The sequence below is a fragment of the Symphalangus syndactylus genome, chromosome 16, assembly GCF_028878055.3.
Source record: "Symphalangus syndactylus isolate Jambi chromosome 16, NHGRI_mSymSyn1-v2.1_pri, whole genome shotgun sequence".
Classification (NCBI taxonomy): domain Eukaryota; kingdom Metazoa; phylum Chordata; class Mammalia; order Primates; family Hylobatidae; genus Symphalangus; species Symphalangus syndactylus.
The window spans coordinates 54455171-54474552 of NC_072438.2; the positions used below are offsets into that span (position 1 = coordinate 54455171).

At 35.5% G+C, this 19382-nt stretch overlaps 1 protein-coding gene across 3 annotated transcripts in view; it reads right to left on the bottom strand.

Annotated features, from left to right (window-relative positions):
* The window catches only part of NFXL1 (nuclear transcription factor, X-box binding like 1), a 72982-nt gene that overhangs the window by 20255 nt on the left and 33345 nt on the right, over window positions 1-19382 (bottom strand). For 2 of the 3 annotated variants that reach the window (XM_055246564.2, XM_063619493.1), the window contains exons 16-19: window positions 17176-17197; window positions 16606-16746; window positions 13209-13375; window positions 653-722 (exon numbers count right to left, since the gene is read on the bottom strand). In XM_055246564.2, coding sequence (XP_055102539.1) covers window positions 653-722; window positions 13209-13375; window positions 16606-16746; window positions 17176-17197 — 400 coding nt within the window. Of the gene's footprint in view, window positions 1-652; window positions 723-12291; window positions 13108-13208; window positions 13376-16605; window positions 16747-17175; window positions 17198-19382 lie in introns of those variants that run through there. The other variant, XM_055246566.2, reaches the window with a different exon arrangement.

Genomic DNA, 19382 nt, shown 5'->3' on the forward strand with positions numbered 1-19382 from the left:
CACACTTTTTTCTAACTACTTTTTGACAGTTTTAGTTTGAATAAAATGCTTACACAACCATAAGAATCTTTAAAAACACAACTTTACAGGTGAATGTTTTATATTAATATAGTAATGAACTTCAAAGATTCAATGATCTGAATGGTACCAACACAAAAGGCCACAATGAAAATGTAGAGGTATCTTCTACGTCACTATCTTCAAAATGCTGTGGATATGAATATCCATCCTCACACATTATCCCACCACAGATGCACACACATGCACATGCATACACACACGCACCCCTATTTTTAAAAATAACCTACTATGGATTTACTGTCTAACTGCTATGACCCACATCATTCCTGACCTACTTTAAGTATGAATCACATTTTGAGGGATAAGCACTAGGTCAATACTTTATTGTATAAAGTATGTAAGCTATCTTTAAAATTGCTTTCTTAAAAAAAATCTTCAAAGGGTCATTTCAGGTCCTAATATCACCAAATTTATAAAATGAGATGCATCTACCCTAACCATATGTCTTATGTCTTTATTAAAAAAGATACAACAGAGAAGACCTGAAATAATTTGACCAAACAAGAAAAGAGAAAATCCAAGAGAAACAATGCCCAACGAATACAATTTAAAAGGTTCTACCAAAGCTTACCTCTTTAGGGCACTGATTTTTGCAACAACTGAGGAGGTTCTTTTCATTTACATCAGCTGTGGTTATTTTTCTAAAAATAAGAAAGTTGATGACATTCAAACAAAAATCCATTTTATAGCATAATTTTTCTAAAAATAACTCATAATTTCAAACATATCCATAAAATTATCTTTTTTCCTCAAGAAATACTTTAATTATTTCTCTATCTGTAACAATTATCTTCAGATTACTTAACTGTTCTGATAACTCAAACCATCCAGCCCTTTATTACTAACAAGTCAAATGCCAAAAGTGTAATCGCTGCAAGAAGTAAGTACAAAACACACACAAAATATCATCTGGGCCTGGCCTCTCTTTAATAGTTTCTGTAACTATCTTTCCCTATAGATTTATTATTATAATTCATAATTACAATTGTTCTTAATGCCCCTACATAAAAAAATTTAAAACTAATTATTTAATATGTTCAAATTGAGGAATTTAGGCTATTTGGTGAGAAATAAAATTAACTTATTTTAAAAACTTGGGTAAGCTATTAATATTAGAAATTAATTCACTTTAGGCCAGGTCCAGTTGCTCTAATCTGTAATCCCAGCACTTTGGGAGACTAAGGCAGGCGGATCACTTGAGGCTGGGAGTTCGAGACCAGCCTGGCCAACATGGTGAAAGCCCATTTCCACTAAAAATACAAAAATTAGCCAGGCATGACGGTGCATGCCTATAATCCTGGCTACTCAGGAGGCTGAAGCATAAGAATCGCTTGAACTCAGGAGGCAGAGGTTGCAGTGAGTCAAGATCATGACACTGCACTCCAGTCTGGGTGACTGAGCAAGACTCTGTCTCAAAAAAATAAAAATAGTAATTCACTTTAGATCTCATCATTTTAGAACAGTCTACTTTAAAATGCTTTTATATCTCAGTGAGTAATTCAGAAAAAAGTCACAAACACCAAGGAATAAACCTACTTTCCAATAGACACTGCCTAAGTCAGTAACTAGTGACAATCTAAAACTCCCTATCATATGCATCTCACTATTCTCTTTCCCATAGCTTTTTTCTCCTTTCCTTTATTCTGTATTTTCTTATTTTTCCTATTCTTGCTTTCACCAGACATAACTGCCAAAATATACCATAAGTTCAGTCTCCTTAATGTTAATTAAAACTATTATCTAAATATTCACACTAAATTAGCTATAAATATACTCTAAGATATTTCTTGGCAAAGTTCCACTTAATACCACAAAGTTTTTATGGTGACTCTATTAAACACTATTGCATTTTTAAGATTCTTACAAGTAGAATGTTCACCTCTGAACTTAAGAGTTAATATTATTTTATTCCTGTTACTCTATACTTAGGAATAAATTAACTTTTCAAGTTCTGTATCTTTTACATCCAAATTCTACAGAAGAAATTAACATGAAGCAGAAAAAGACTATGGTATAATAATATATACATATTGGTTTTCATCCACGGTTCTTGGCTCATCACTCCCACAGCCCCTGTTATTTTTCCCGAAGGCATGCCATTAAAAGTAAAAACATAACCTTCCTCCGCCTTTCTGTCTTGAGCAGGCCATAAAGAAATTCTCTGACCTACCTTGTCTGATTGTAGGTCCTAAGACCCCATTTCAGAAGGGGTCCTGTCCCATACTCTGGAAGAAGGAAAGCTGCACACACAGGCCAAAAAGAACTGAAACAGGCCTTGTTGGGTTTCCCCACTCGGTCTATAATTATTAGATCACACCCTCTGTCCAGTCACACTTCTACATGAGTGTCCATACTTCAATCATGTCTATCCAATGAATTCTCCATAAAGGCCCAAGAAGATAGGGTACGAAAAGCTTATGAATAGCTGAACACAGAGGTTCCTGGGGGGTGGTATGCAAATGGTGGGGCGGGGGTAGGAATGGAATCATCATATCCCTTCTTTCATACCTCACTCTATGTATCTCTTCATCTGTATACTTTGCAGTATCCTTTATAATAAACCAGTAAACATAAATAAGTTTTTCTCTGAGATCTGTGAGGCACTCTAGCAAATTAATCAAACCCAAAGAGGGGGCTGTGTGAACCTAAACTTGAAGCCAGTCAGTCAGAAATTCCAGAGGCCTGAACTTCATACTAGTGTCTGAAGGGGAGGCAGTCTTGTGGGACTGAGCCCTCAACCTACAGGATCTGACACTTTCTCCAGGTAGTCTCAGAAATGAATTAGAGGACACCCAGCTGGTGCCTGCTACAGAAGTGATTGTTTTCTTCTTGGTTGGAAGAAACTCCCACACATTTGGTCACAAAAATCTTCTGTGTTGATTATTATGTTTTAAGAGCAGAGGAAAAACAGTTTGTGTTTTTTTCCACACAAGACTAAAAGGAAAAGACGACTTAAATAATTCACTGAATTGAAAACAAATGAAATTATTAGAACTGAAGCGATAGAATTCTATATTAAAACATATACTTCAATATGTATTTGAGAAAAAAAATCTGTAGTGCTGATGTAATGGAAGCCACCTTAATCCAAATATATCCACATGTCCCCCTCAAAAAACATATAGCTCATTAATAACAAATAAAATCACTAAATCCCACGACCACAGCACAACTAGAAGACACAAATTTCTACAAACTTCAAATTACCTATAACTAGGGAAAAAAAAAAACTCCTGATAGAGCTATTTTTCAAGCTCCCAATGCAAGTATTTTCATAGAGCTAGTGGAGTTCTGAAAAAAACTAAATGGAACAGAAGAGGAGGCTGAGCTAAAATCACAACAGAAAAAGGTCCCCCTAAGTATGAAAATACTGAAAATATCCTGGTAGACCACAGCACTAACTAAAGGGAATGGATTTTAGAAAGTACACAAGGCTGGGTGCAGTGGCTCACGCCTCCAATCCCAGCACTTTGGGAGGCCGAGGAAGGTAAACTGCCTGAGCCCACGAGTTCGAGACCAGCCATGGCAACATGGCAAAACCCCGTCTCTACAAAAAAACACCAAAATTTGCCTGGTGCGATGGTGTGCACCTGTAGTCCCAGCTACTAGGAAAGCTGAGGTGGGAAGATCACCTGAGCCTGGGAGGTCAAGGCTGCAGTGAGCCGTGAGTGTGCCACTGCATCCAGTCTGGGAGACAGAGAGACACCTTGTCTTAAAAAAAAAAAAATAAAGAAAATTTAAAAAGTACACAAGATTCAAGTAGCCAATCTTGGAAAGGCAACACTCTGGGAAGAAGGTAAAAAGGGAAAGGCAGACTTTAGACTTCAGACTTGTTTCAAAATAAAATAAAATAAAATAAGTACACAAGATTCAAGTAGCCAATCTTGGAAAGGCAACACTCTGGGAAGAAGGTAAAAAGGGAAAGGCAGACTTTAGGCAGACTTCTTTAGACCCGGCAAAAGAAGAAGGGAAATTTAAGATTTTGCAAGACCAAAGAAAACAAAAGTAAAATAAGGACACATAACTCCTCTCCTCTTCTCAGCACCACCCTAAAATGCCAACCATTTAAAAAATTGTATTTTCCCGCACTGGCAAAAGAGTGGTCATCAACTAGAAATCTTATACTAAGCTCTGTCCAAAAACATAAAGATATGTAATTTACAACTATAAAAAACCACTATATGAACATAAACAGAAAATGACATCCAAAGACTTTTCGCTGATGAAAATCCCCTCCTGTATCTCTCACCCAAAAAAAGAAGTACAAAGAAGAAAACTGGAACATAATATTCCAAACTGAATTAACTATATGAAATACTGCCTATACAGAAGCGTTAACCTAGCAGCCCTGACCACTGTCTTTTGAAAGCCCTCCTTGTAAGACTAGCCCTTGGCTGGTGCTTGGGAATCTGGATTTCAGGAAGGTTCCCACCATTCCCAGAACTGGTAAGAACAGCTGACTATGTCTAAACTGTATAAATCAAATGGTTTATGCTGAACAGTTGCTTTCCCTCTGAGAGCCCTAAACGCTGGTATGTACCAGGTGAGGCTGCCTATGTAGACTTCCCCCAGTACAAACTCTAGGTGCTCAGTCTCTAATGAACTTCTCTGGTTGGAAACATTTTACAAGTGTTGTCACAACTCAGTGCTGGAAGAATTAAGTACAAACTATGTGGCTCCACTGGGAGCAGACTCTGGGCGCTTGTGACTGGTTTCCCCTACACTTCACCTCATGTGCCTTTTCCCTTTGCTGACTGTGCCTCCTACCCTTTTGCTGTAATAACTCATAGCTGTAGGTATAACTACATGCTGAGTCCTGTGAGTCCTGGCAAATTACCCAATATGAGCATGGTATAGGGCTCTTCAGTACACTACCACCTTAAATCAGAAAAGCAAAACCTAAGAACATAACGGAGAAGAAATGAACAAAGATTGATTGAATTCAGAAAAAAAAAATTAAGATAAAATTGCATCAGAAATAAAAACTAAATTACAAGGTGCTCATGGAAGAACATATTTACAGAACATACTTGAATCAAAATTTAATAAGGCTCCCTGAAATGAGGCAGCAAAACCACCTAGATGATAAAAATGAGATTTAGAAAAAAGTATCGAAGTAATTGAGTGAAATGGGCGACAGAAAAAGAAAATCCAACATATATACAATTGGTATCACTAAAAAACAAAACAAAATAAATGAAACAGATCTGGTATTTAAAACTATAATCCAGGAAAATAAAAATACTGAACTTATATGTTGAAAGGGCTAATCAGGTACCTGAAAAAATTTATCAAAAATTATTAACCCTGAGTCGTGCCTTAATAAAAACATTAGATTTTAAAGATGGAGGAAGAGGAGGAGGGAAGTGAAGGAGAAGGAAACAACTCTAGGGGTCCCAGGTAAAAAAGATCAATTAACTCATAAGGAAAACAGACTGGCATCAAATTTCTCAAAAGTAAAATATAAACGAAAGCAGCACAGAGCAACATTTCCAAGAAACTCTAGGAAAGAACGCATCAATAAAAGACTTTTTATACAATTGTAAATGCTATAGCAAAACATTCTTAAAACACGCAAGGGAATGTTTAAGAATTAAGCATTCGGCCGGGCACGGTGGCTCACGCCTGTAATCCCAGCACTTTGGGAGGCCGAGGCGGGCGGATCAGGAGGTCAGGAGATCGAGACCATCCTGGCTAACACAGTGAAACCCCATCTCTACTAAAAATACAAAAAATTAGCCAGGCAAGGTGGCGGGCGCCTGTAGTCCCAGCTACTCGGGAGGCTGAGGCAGGAGAATGGCATGAACCCTGCGGGGCGGAGCCTGCAGTGAGCTGAGATCGCGCCACTGCACTCCAGCCTGGGCGACAGCGAGACTCTGTCAAAAAAAAAAAAAAAAAAAAAAAAAAAGAATTAAGCATTCAGGGAATACTATACTCACAAGCTCTCTTGGGGAAACTAGTAGAGGATGCACTTCATTCAACCAAGAGAAGAATGGGAAATTTCAGCAAAAAGACTGACGGTTGATTGAAATTTAAAATTGAAAATCTAAGAAAAAAAGGGCTGGGCGCAGTGGCTCACGCCTGTCATCTCAGCACTTTGGGAGGCCGAGGCGGGTGGATCACGAGGTCAGGAGATCGAGACCATCCTGGCTAACACGGTGAAACCCCATCTCTACTAAAAATACAAAAACAAAATTACCCGGGCGTGGTGGCAAGTGCCTGTAGCCCCAGCTATGCGGGAGGCTGAGGCAGGAGAATGGCGTGAACCCGGGAGGCGGAGCTTGCAGTGAGCCGAGATTGCACCACTGCACTCCAGCCTGGGCGACAGAGTGAGACTCCATCTCAAAAAAAAAAAGAAAAAAGGTCAGAATGGGGGTAGAATAATATATAAATGTCGTATGTTCTGAAAAAGAATAAAACATGCAACTAAACAATGAGAAGGAGAGAAAAAAAGGCAAACAAAATAAACTCACTGATTGTCATATAGTCTTAAATGAGAACCAGGTGATAAAATTAAAAGCTGACAAACCAGTTAGTAAAAGATGAAAGAAACAAGGGTCTAACGACATTAAAAATGTACAAAAAAAAAGTAATCAACCACTAAACGAAAACAAACCTTAATAGGAGAAAATTGAAAGTAAGAGCAAAGAGAACGTATCACATAAAGAAAAAGTGACATAATACAAACAGTAATCATAAAGTAATAATTCAGAGCTAAACCAAAGATATTAGTGATATTAAAAATTGTTAAAGGACTTACTTAACTTGCCTATTAAAATGAAAAAGGGGATGCATAAGAATTCAAGCCAAAAGTATTAAATGTGACAAAGGATACCTTTCAATGCTAAAAGCCATAATTATTAAAAATTCTGTACAACATATAACAGCTTAATCATCTTTATAAGCAAAAACTACAGCAGCTGCAAAGAGATACAGAAACACACTAACAGGCTAGGCATGATGGCTCATGCCTGTAATCTCAACATTTTAGGAAGCTGAGGCAGGAGGGTCTCTTGAGCCCAGGTGTTTTGAGACCAGCCTGGGCAATACAGTGAGGCCACATCTCTACACAAAGTTTCTTAAAAATTATCCAGGCATGGTGGTATGTGCCTGTAGCCCCAGCTACTTGGGAGGCTGAGGTGGGAGGATCACTTGAGCCCAGGAGTTCAAGGCTGCAGTGAGCCATGACCACACCACTGCACTTCAGCTTGGCCAATAGAGTAAGACTGTGTCTCAAAACACAAAAACAAAACAAAAAGAAACACACTAATAATACGGAATTGTAATACAGCATTTTCAATATAAGACAAAGCTACCATATTAAAACATGATCCACACACACAACCCAAATCCTATATCCTGATTTTTACGACATTACATCTTCTCAAGCACATGGAACATTCACTAAAATTGATCACCTTATTTTACAAAGGAAGCACTGTTAAGTTCCATAAATTAGAAAAATATTACAAAGACATGCTCTGATCACAATGCAATAAAACTAGATCTTCTATGTTAAAAATCTTGAGTATAGGAGGAAATATAATGTAAAGACATAGAAACTCTCAAATATAAAGAAAGTAGTATACACATGAATATAAGGAATATACCTAAAGCAATAAATAATCCATAAGCTTTAAGCACATCTATGATAAAGAAAGCATGAAAATAAATGAATTAAATTCTCAATTCTTCTTAAAGAAATTTAGAAATTTCTTTTTAAAGGAAATAATAAAATAAGAGCAGAAAAAACGTGGTAAATCATAGAAGAAGTCAATCCAGTTAATCAAAATCCTAGGTTTTTTAAAATAAAAAAATGTACTACCTAACACTCAAGAAAGAGGGAGAAAGCAAAAATATTCAAAATAAGAATGACCAGTGGAAATCATAAAACAACAACAAAATTTTAATCACAATAAGCAACTACTTTACAAACTTTTATACAAATAAATTTGAAAAATCTAGATGAAATAGATAATTTCTAAGGAAAATAATAGTTTTCCAAAAATGACCCCATAAGAGAGAGGAATTTTCATTAGAAAAAATAGAGAAAGTTATCAAAAACAACACACACACATCAGGCCCAGATGGTTTCATAGAGGAATTCCATAAAACCCTCAATGACCAGTTAATCCCAATGATACTACATATTCTAAAGCATAGAAAACCAAGGAAATAGCCAAGTTTATTTTATAAAACAAACATAACGTTGATACCCAAATCTGACAAATACAAAATTTAAAAATTATAGACTAATACAATTAATGAACATTTTTAAAATCCTAAACATTAGCAAATCCAAATCAACAGATCTAATGATTATCTCCACAGATACTAAAATATCATTTGGCAAATTCAGCATCCAATCCTTATTTAAATATACACACACACTCAAGAAAACAGAAATTGTGGGATACTCTCTAACATGGTGACAAAGCCAACATCTTACATAACGTAGAAATACAGGAAGTAATTCCTCTAAAGAAAGAAACAAGGCAGGGCCAATACTATTTAACACTGGACTGGAGATGTTAACCAATGATAGGAGATGAGAGAAATCAATTATGAGGCAAAAGTACTGTAAAGAAAGAGACCAAAACCCCAAGGAAAAAAAAATATGTGAAGGACATCAACAGCCAATTCACTAAAGTAAATTTAAAAATGGTCCTTATCAAAACAGAGAGCCTAGAAGGAGCAAAAAGCACACCAAGTGGTTTTTAAATATCACTGTCCATTAAAAAGGCCCTTAGAGAAATGTCTAAGTCCTGGGCTAGGATATGTAAAGTACAAGATGAGCCTGGGGCATTTTTATTAGCCAGAAAAAAAAAGAAAATACTAAAACAAAGATGGAAACACATCAAAGGGACATGAGAACCAGTTGAAAGACACTCCAATGGGCCTTTGATGTTCAATAAATTAAACGTCAAAATGATGGCAAAGGATCAAATAAAGAATCCACTGGTTCATGCCAGTATTAACATACGAGGTGGGGAGAGCTCTTACAGTAAAATGTCAATTAATAAATGTAGAAGATGGAGTTAGAAAATTCTCACTTGGCAAGTTTTTGTTTTGTAAAATAACTTGGTCCTTTGTGAGGCCGAGGCGGGCGGATCATGAGGTCAGGAGATCGAGACCATCCTGGTGAACACGGTGAAACCCTGTCTCTACTAAAAAAAATACAAAAAATTAGCTGGGCATGGTGATGGGCGCCTGTAGTCCCAGCTACGCAGGAGGCTGAGGCAGGAGAATGGCATGAACCTAGGAGGTGGAGCTTGCAGCGAGCGGATTACGCCACTGCACTCCAACCTGGGCTACAGAGTGAGACTCCGTCTCAAAAAAAAACAAAAAACAAAAAAACAAAAAACAAAAAAACACTTGGTTATTTCCTTGGGTTTCTATGCTCTAGAATACTTTATGTAGTATCACTGGGATTAAATGGTCAAGGGTTTCAGTAATGAAGCATCTGGACACACAATGCACGTGTGTTGTTCTTGAGAGCTTTTTCTATTTTCTCAAATGTTATCGTAGTAACAACTCATTCACAACTGAATCATCAATGAATGCTAAAATTCGTGGGTGAAAGTTTGATGAGGAACAAGCTATATAAACAAACAGAATGCAGGTGCGACACTGCTCAAGTTCATCATTACCATCCATTAGTAATGTAAAATTGCCCTCTAAATTCCCCCTACAAAACTTCTAGACTAAAAATTATAATACTTTATTTTTGAGATTTCAACAAAATAACTTTAATACAAGAAAAGAATAAAATTTGTCTTCTATAATTTAACAAAGCATGAGTCTAGAGTTTAGGGAACAAAAATGTTAGCTAATATGAACAGGAATTTTTCAAAATGTAATTATGCTAAAAAATATGAAATAAAGTAGTATTCCCAAATGAAACTTAAGTAAAATATATTTACAAAAAGCTCACTTTACAGACTGGAGTGAAACAGCCAGGAGAGGTAAGTGGTAAATTATGTTATATCATTATTAAATAAAAGGGAAATTTTTCTTCCATCTAAATAATCCATAAGCAAAAACTGGTATTTTTTTAAATGAAGAAAACATACCGGTTTGGTCATATCCTAGTGTGATAGGTGCTATAACAGCAACACTTGTAATAAACAAAGGCCTACCTTTTAAATCTATAACTTAAAAATTATGCCTAAGTAGGCTGGGCATGGTGGCTCATGCCTGTAATCCTGGCACTTTGGGAGGCCAAGGTGGATGGATCACGAGGTCAGGAGTTTGAGACCAGCCTGACCAACATGGTGAAACCCCATCTCTACTAAAAATACAAAAACTAGATGGGTGTGGTGGCATGTGCCTGTAATCCCAGCTACTCAGGAGGCCAAGGCAGGAGAATTGCTTGAACCCAGGAGGCGGAGACTGCAGTGAGCCAAGATCGTGCCACTGCACTCCAGCCTAGGCGACAGAGCGAGACTCCATCTCAAAAAAAAAAAAAAAAAAAAAAATTATGCCTAAGTCAACTACCGGCATAGCTCAGAGATATTGCAGGTTCAGTTCCAGGCCACCTTAATATAGCGAATATCATACTAAAGCAAGTCACACACATTTTTTGGCTTCCCAGTGCATATAAAAGTTATGTTTACACAATACTGCAATATACTAAGTATGCAATAGCATTACATCATAAAAAACAATGTGTATACCTTAACTTAACAATACTTTATTACTAAAACCTGCTAACGCTCATCTGAGCCTTCAGTCAGTCTTAATGTTTTTGCGGATGGATCATCTTGCCTAGATGTTTATGGCTGCTGACTGATCAGGGTGGTGGTTGCTGAAGATTGAGGTGGCTGTGGCAATTTAAAAAAATAAGACAATAGAGTTTGCTGCATCAACTGACTCTTCCTTTCAGGAAGATTTCTCTGTAGCATGTGATGCTGTGTTTCATAGCATTTTACCCACAGTAGAACTTCTTTCAAAATTCCTATCAAACCTGCTGCTGCTTTATCAACTAAGTTTGGGTAATATTCTAAATCCTAATCCTTTGCTGTCATTTCAGCAATGTTCACAGTATCTTCACCAGGAGTAGACTCCACTTTCTTTGTTCATCCATTAGAAGCAACTTCTCATCTGTTCAAGTTTTATCATGAGATTGTAACAATTCAGTCTCATCTATAGGCTCCACTTTTAATTATAGTCCTCTTGCTATTTCCACCACATCTGCAGTTACTTTCTGCACTGAATTCTTGAACCTCTCAAACTCATCTATTAGGGCTGGAATCAACTTCTTTCAAACTCCTGTTTCTGTTGACGTGAATGCTCTTAATGACATCTAGAATAGTGACTCCTTTCCAGAACATTTTCAATTTACCCAGATCCATCAGAGAAATCACCACCTACATCTGGCACGTATTTCTCAAAAAATTAGACCTGAAAGTTGAAATTACTCCTTGAACCATGGACTGCAGAATGGATGTTGTGTTAGCAGGCACGAACACAACATTCATCTCCTTGTATATCTCCATTATAGCTCTTGGGTAACCAGGTACATTGTCAATGAGCAGTAATATTTTTAAAGGAATCTTTCTGATCAGTAGGTCTCAACAGTGGGCTTAAAATATTCAGTAAACTATGCTGTAAACAGATATACTGTCATCCAGGCTTTGTTGTTCCATTCATAGAGCACAGACTAGATTTAGCATAATTTTGAGAATGGTAGATGAGTACTGGCTTCAATTTAAAGTCACCAGCTGCATTAGGGCCCTAACAAGAGAGTTGGCCTGTCCTTTGACACTTTAAAGCCAGGCACTGACTTCTCTCTAACTATGACAGTCCTAGATAGCATTTTCTTTCAACAGAAGGCTGTTTTGTCTACATTGGAAATCTGTTGTTTTGTGTAGCCACCTTCATCAATGATCTTACCTAAATTTTCTTGGATAACTTGCTGCAGCTTCTGCATCAGCACTTGCTGCTTCACCTTGCACTTTTATGTTATGGAGATGGCTTCTTCCCTAAACCTTATGAACCAACCTATGCTGCCTTCAAATTTTTCTTCTGCAGCTTCTTCATCTCTCTCAGTCTTCATAGAATTGAAGAGAGTTAGGAACATCTCTAAATGTTGTGGCTGCTTTGATCTTCTATCCAAACCACTAAAACTTTCTCCATATCAGCAATAAGGCTGCTTTGCTTTCTTATCATTCTGTGTTCACTGGAATGAACTTTAATTTCCTTTAAGAATTTTTCCTTTGCATTCACAACATGGCTAACTGTTTGGTGCAAGAGACCTAACTTTTAGCCTATCTCAGCTTTTGACATGACTCACTAAGCTTAATCATTTCTAGCTTTTGATTTAAACTCAGACATGTGACTCTTCCTTTCACTTGAACACTTAGAGGCCATTGTAGAGTTATTAATTGGCCTAATTTCAATACTGTTGTTTCTCGGAATAAGTAGGCACAAGAAGAGGTAGAGAGATAGGGGAACTGCTAGTGACGCAGTTCAATCACACACAATATTTATCAATGATTCACTGTCTCACAGAAGTGCAGTTCATGGCACCCCAAAACAATTACAATGGAAACATCAAAGATCACTGATCACAGGTTATCATAACAGATATGAAATGAAAAAGCTTGAATATTGTGAGAATTACCGAAATGTGACAGAGACACAAAATGAACATAGGCTGTTGGAAAAATGGCATCAATAGACTTGCTCAATGCAGGTTGACAAATAACTCCAATTTGTAAAAGACTCAGTATCTGCCAAGTACAATACAGTGAAGTCCAATAAAACAAAGTGTGCCTGTATGTACAAGTCAAATTTTGATTGAACAAAATTCTAATTTGACATAGTCAAACTATCAGGTATGGGAGTATTTCTTTAATTTTTTTTAAAAGCAGTGAAACCATTTTTTTCATAACAAAATCTTACATAGAACCCCGAAATGGAAAAAAAAGCACAATTTCCCTGTTTGAATTCAGGATGAAGTATCCAGAAAGTGTAGTATTCTACATGTCTTCCTTCCAGGTCTCTACTGGAAAATCTAGGCATCTAGAGTTTAAGCAAAGTACACTATAAAGGGTTCTTAATTATAAAAAGATACCAATTCAACTAATTGTAATAAAGTAAGACTTTTTTTTCAGTCTACTTACCTACATTCCACATATAGGCTTGTGATCTTACAGTGACATTTTATTCTAAGCATCTGAACACAAGGTGGACATTCTCCAGGGTGACATGGCAAAATACATGGGTGAAGACAACCTAGTGGCCGTGACTTGGAGCACCCTTCCTCACAATGAAGGCATTCTGGGCCAGCCTGAAAAACAGCATGGAAATAAATCACCTAAGTACAAGGTAAGCCTAACATTTCTATATGTTACAGTTATAAAATTTATATATCCCATTAAAATAAAGTACTTCTGCAGCTCTTAGAAACACAGTTAATCAAATGGTACATGCTCTCATTTATCTTAAAAATATTCAAACTAAAGAATAGCAAGATTGTCGATATGACTATTATTCATACAGATTTTTTTTCCTATGAGCCTCATTAAGTCAAACTGCCTCATTTTTAAATGAACCTTAAAATGGACTATATAAAGTATCCCACTAAAAATGTAAATTACTTCCTAAAGAATCGTCAAAGACAGAAATAAAATATACAGAGTAAAAATGTTCATTCATTTCTATACAATAATCAACACTGAACTAAAGAAATCAATACACTGTTAACACATAAATAAAAATTCCAAAGCACTAAACAGTCTGGAGGTAATTATCTCATCTTGCCAAAGAGAAACACATATACAATGAAAAAAGAATGACCAGTAGTTTATATTTTAACGCACATCAATGAATTAAAGTTAAATTACATTTTACAAATAAATGTACCTCAATGTAACTTAACAAGGCACCTCCCTTTTCTCTAGTGATTTAATAATGTTAACTAGCATTACAATCTACTAAAGAAGGTTAAAAATACTTATTTCAGGATATTGTTTGTTTTCTCACGTCATACTTGAGGTAAAATAAGGAGCTATAGACATGGATACTAAATCTTAAAGGTCAAACATTTTTATTATCATTCCAAAGAGAAGCCATGATTACAAGTTGTTATAAAATTCTAAGCTATTTTTTGACATATATGATTAAAAAGAAATAGTGTTTCCAATTATAAAAATATTATTTTATAAATTATTTTAAAAAAAAACATGTGCCAGGCATTGTTCTTGGCACTGGGAAGACATGAGATAGGCTCCTGGAACTTACATTTATGTGAAGAGGTAAAGAACATGAATATAATGTCTTCGTAACTACTCTGAAGAAAGATAAAGCAGGATAAGAAAGAGTGATGGCAGCAACAAGAAGGAAGCCTGACTGATAAAGATCACATGTGAATAGAAATTGAGTTAAATGAGGGAGAGAGCAACCAGAAAAGAGAGTTCCAGAGGAAAGGAACAAGTACAAAGGCTCTAAGAAAAAACAAATGTGGAATGTTCAAGTAACAGGATGAACAGAGGCAGAAGTGAGTAAGCAAGAGAGTGATGAGTAGTCAGATGAAAGTTGGGAAAGATAGTCAGGAGTTAGATCATTACTGAGCCTTTATAGGCCATTGAAAAGGATTTAAATTTTGGTCGGAGAGTGACTGAAAACTACCAAAGGATATGGAGCAGGAAGATGATACTTGATTTAAATTTTTTAAAAGATTAATCTGGCTGATGCAGTAAAACAAAGTGAGAGTAGAAATGTTGGTTAGGAAATTACTGCAGAAATCTAAGTCAAAGGTAATGGTGGCTTATATGAGGATGGTAGTGGTACAGGTTATGAGCAACTGTCAGATTCAGGATCTATTTTGATGACAAACCTAACAGGATTTTCTGTGGGAAAAGGACAACAAAGACAAGAAAGAATCAAGCATGATTCCTATGTCTTTGATCTGCACAACTGGGTAAAAATGGTAAAATGTCTTTCTGAGATGGGGAAGACTGAGCAAGTATTAGGCAGTGAGTAACAAAATATGCAAAGAGAACCAAAGTTAACATAGAGTTTATTTCATTTGCTCTTCCTAACTATGTGGTACACCTACAAAAATCTTCTATTTAAATAACATGAGTAGAAGAGCACATTGGGCTGGGAGTTAAAAGATCAGGCACAGTACTCTCTGATTTGCTACTCTCCTATTGCAGAATCATGGACAAGTCACAGAGCTTCCGTTTCCCTATCTACAAAACAAAAAGTACTTAGAATATGAGCTCCTTCCAGCTATGGGAGAAACAAAAAAAAATCACTGAATCTACACTTACTAAATTATCTTCCTGGATCACTTCCAATATCAAGTTCTATCTTCTAGGAAAGACTATCTTAGTTAAGAAATACAGCAAGTCCATCTGTCAAATATCATATGCAGTTCTCATTTAAAAGAAAAACAGAAGTTTTAACCCAGGAAGCAATTTGGGGATAATCCACAATAAATCTCTAATAGTCATATCAGCTTTGAAAATAAGCTTTTTTTTCTGACTCACTTCGTATTCTGGAAATCTGGAAGAGGGAAGCCATGGAGCAGCTACACCCTAACTAGTTAAAATGATTTTGTATCATTATTTGTTAGTTTGATTTTATAATTCTAGTATCTTTTTTGTTTTATCATGAGTACATTTTTGAGGGTCAAGGCACGGATTGATGAAGAAATTATAAGCAATACATTTACACATATGTTTGCACATGAAAAAGAAGAATACCTATGTTGTCATGTATTATAAAAGACAAAAAAAACCTAATGATGCAACTAAAATTTTCAATAACATAAGTCATATTAATAATTTAAATAGTTGTAAATTTAATGTTAATAATAAAGTGACACTTAAAATTTTCTGGCCTATTTCTCATTTAGACACTAGTATTACAACTCCCTATAGAACGGAAGTCTAGAAAAAAATTATTTTAAAACTAAAGTTTAACACTAGCTACATTTGTTTTTCCTTGTAAGATGACAATTTTTAGAGATCTTTGAAAAGCTGAGTTCTCATATACTTGTAAAATGCTTTTAGTTAATTATACATATAGAAACACTGCTCATCTGTGATGCCATTTATTTTACTTTTAACAAAAGATTGGGAATTTACTTAAATTTATTAAAATTATGAACATCATCCATCCTGTGTGTCAGGTTTGAAAACTAACTTAGAGTAAATGCTCTAAACTCAGATATGAACAGAGAGAAATGGAGGTGATACTCTTACTTACCATCTAAGAAGATACAGAACCTATGTATTTTTATTATAAAACCATATCCTATGTATTAACACAGGTACAGTATGTAAAGGGTTCCACATTAAAAGGCACATTATTATGAGCTGGAATAAAGACACAGAACTATATACACTAAGCTGTTTAAGGCCAGCTGTCTTAGGAAAGGAAAAGAAGGAGAAGGGATGAGGGCAAAAAAAGAGGAAGGAAGGTAAAGCAAAACAAAAATATTTATGGTCTGTTGAAAAAACGTTTCAAGAATACTATAGGCAGATATACATTCAATCTAAGAACAATTACCTTGTTTTTTCCAGTGCAGCCATCAGTTTTGGTTACTTTGTGGCATTCTTTCATACATGTGTGATTCTGACAATCTAAGATTCTTCCACAAACTCTTTTACAAGAGTAGGGTCCTACAGCATGGCATGGTAGTGGACTCACCTTTAAAAATAAAGGAAATCAGCACAGCACACATTACACAAACGTTTCTGGACATACTATATGTTTCCAAAATTACTCTGCTATCATTTGAGAATAAGTTTCAGAAAGGTATAAGTTTGCACGAATAATAATATTATTAAAATCAAATAACCTATCAAAATATTCCAAAGTAATGAATGCCAAGAAGCAAAATGTTCTCCTCCTAAAAGGAAAATTCAATATGATTCTGTAGTGAATGCATATCCACAGGCTAATTCTCAAATAAAGGCACTACATATTTTTTAAATTAGTAGATAAACTCTTGTACTCTTTATAACAGTAAAATAACAATACTTTGACTTTATTATTTCTAAAAACTCTAGTAAAGTTATACTAGTATGTGATAGTATAGATTATAAGCTTTACTTAAAAATTGTGCCTGTAACTCACCTCATGTTTCCCAAGACATTCCCTACAAGAAAAAAATAAAATGAAAACATTACAAATTATTCAAAAATAATATCTAAAGATGCTAACTCTACTAGCATTAAAAAAATAAACACATATGGAATAAGCAATTTATAGTAAAGTTACAGGACACAAAGTTAATATACAAAGGTCAACTGATTTCCTATATAGTAGCAATAAGCAATTAGAATTTGAAGTTAAAAACATAATACTACATTAGCACAAAAAATGAAATACTTGGGTATGAATTTAACAAAATATATACAAGATGTCTATGGGAAAACTATAAAATACTGATGAAAGAAATCAGAGATTTAAATAAATGAAGCAATATTCCATGTTCACAGTCATGAAGGCTCAAAATTATTAAGATGTAGTTTAATTCCAATTTGATCCAGATTCAACATGATTCCAATCAAAATCCCAGCAAGTTATTTTGTATATATCAACAAACTGATTCTAAAGTCTATATAGAAAGATAACAGACCCAGAACAGCCAACACAATACTGAAGAAAGCAAAGTCTAAAGACTGACACCACCCATCTTCAAGAATTACTATAAAGCTACAGTTATCAAGACAGAATGGTACTGATTAAAGAATAGGCAAATAAATGAATGGAAGAGAACAGAGAGACCAGAAATGGAACCACACAAATCATAGTCTACTGATCTTTTGCAAAAGAGCAAAGGCAATTGAATGAAGAAAGGACATTCTTTTCAATAAATGATTCATGCTGGAACAAATGGACAACCGCTTGCAAAAAAAACCCTAGGCAGACCCTAAGCCTTTCACAACAGTTAACTCAAAATGAATCACAGCTCTAAATGTAAAATGCAAAACTATAAAACACAGACAATCTGGGTAATTTGGGTTTAATTATGACTTTTTAGATACAACACCAAAAGCACAATCCATGAAATAAAAATGGATGATAGACGTCATTATACTAAAAATTACAGCTCTGCAAAGAACATTTAGAGAATGAAAAGCCACAAAGGCTGGGCGCAGTGGCTCACACCTGTAATCCCAACACTTTAGGAGGCTGAGACAGGAGGATCACCTGAGCACAGGAGTTTCAAGACCAGCCTGAGCAACATAATGAATCCCTGTCTCTACAAAAAATTAAAATTAAAAAAAATTAGCTGAACACGATAGTGCACGCCTACAGTCCCAGCTACTAGGGGGTTGGGGGTAGGGCTGAGACTGAAGGATCATTTGAGCCCAGGAGGTCGAGGTTGCAGTGGGCTGTGATGAAGCCACTGCACTCCTACTCCATGAAAAGCCTGGGTGACAGAACTGAGATCCTGTCTCAAAAAAAAAAAAAAAAAAAGGTTAAAAAGATAAGCCACAGACTGGCAGAAAATACTTGGAAAATGCACAGCTGGTAAAAGACTTGTCTTCAAAATATACTCATTAAGAAAGCAAATAACGCAATATAAAAATGGGCAAAAAGGAACAGGAAATTAAACACTGCATGTTAAATTAAACACTGCATGCTCTCACATGTAGAAGCTAAAAGGTTGATCTCATAGAAATAAAAAGCAGAATAGTTACAGGATGGAAAAGGTAGAGGGAGGAGGAGATAAGAGAGATTTGTTAAAAAACAAAATTACAGCTAGATAGGAAGAACAAGTTCTGGTGTTTTATAGTTATCCTACAGTGCCATAAAACTATTGTTATCTATTGTTAACTATAGATAACAATAGTTACCTATAACAATGGATATCTATAGATATAGATATCTACAACTATAGTTACAGATAACGATAGTTAACAATAATATATATTTTCAAATAGCTAGAAAAGAGGATACTGAATGTTCCCAAAACAAAGAAATGATGTCTGAGATAATGGATACGCTAATTGCTCTGATCTGATCACTGTATATCACACTGTATGTACTGAAACAGCATTACATTTCCTATAAATATGTATAATTATTATGTATCAATTAAAAATAGAACGGCTAAAATCCAAAACACTGACAATACCATACGTTGGTGAGAATAAAGGGCAACAACAATTCTCACTCACTGTTGTGAGAATGCAAAATGATTCAGACACTTTAATAAACAGTTTGACAGCTTCTTACAAAGCTAAACAAAGTCTTACCATGAGATCCAGCAATTACACTCCTAAGTATTTACCCAAATGAGCTGAAAACTTATGTCTACACAAAAATCTGCA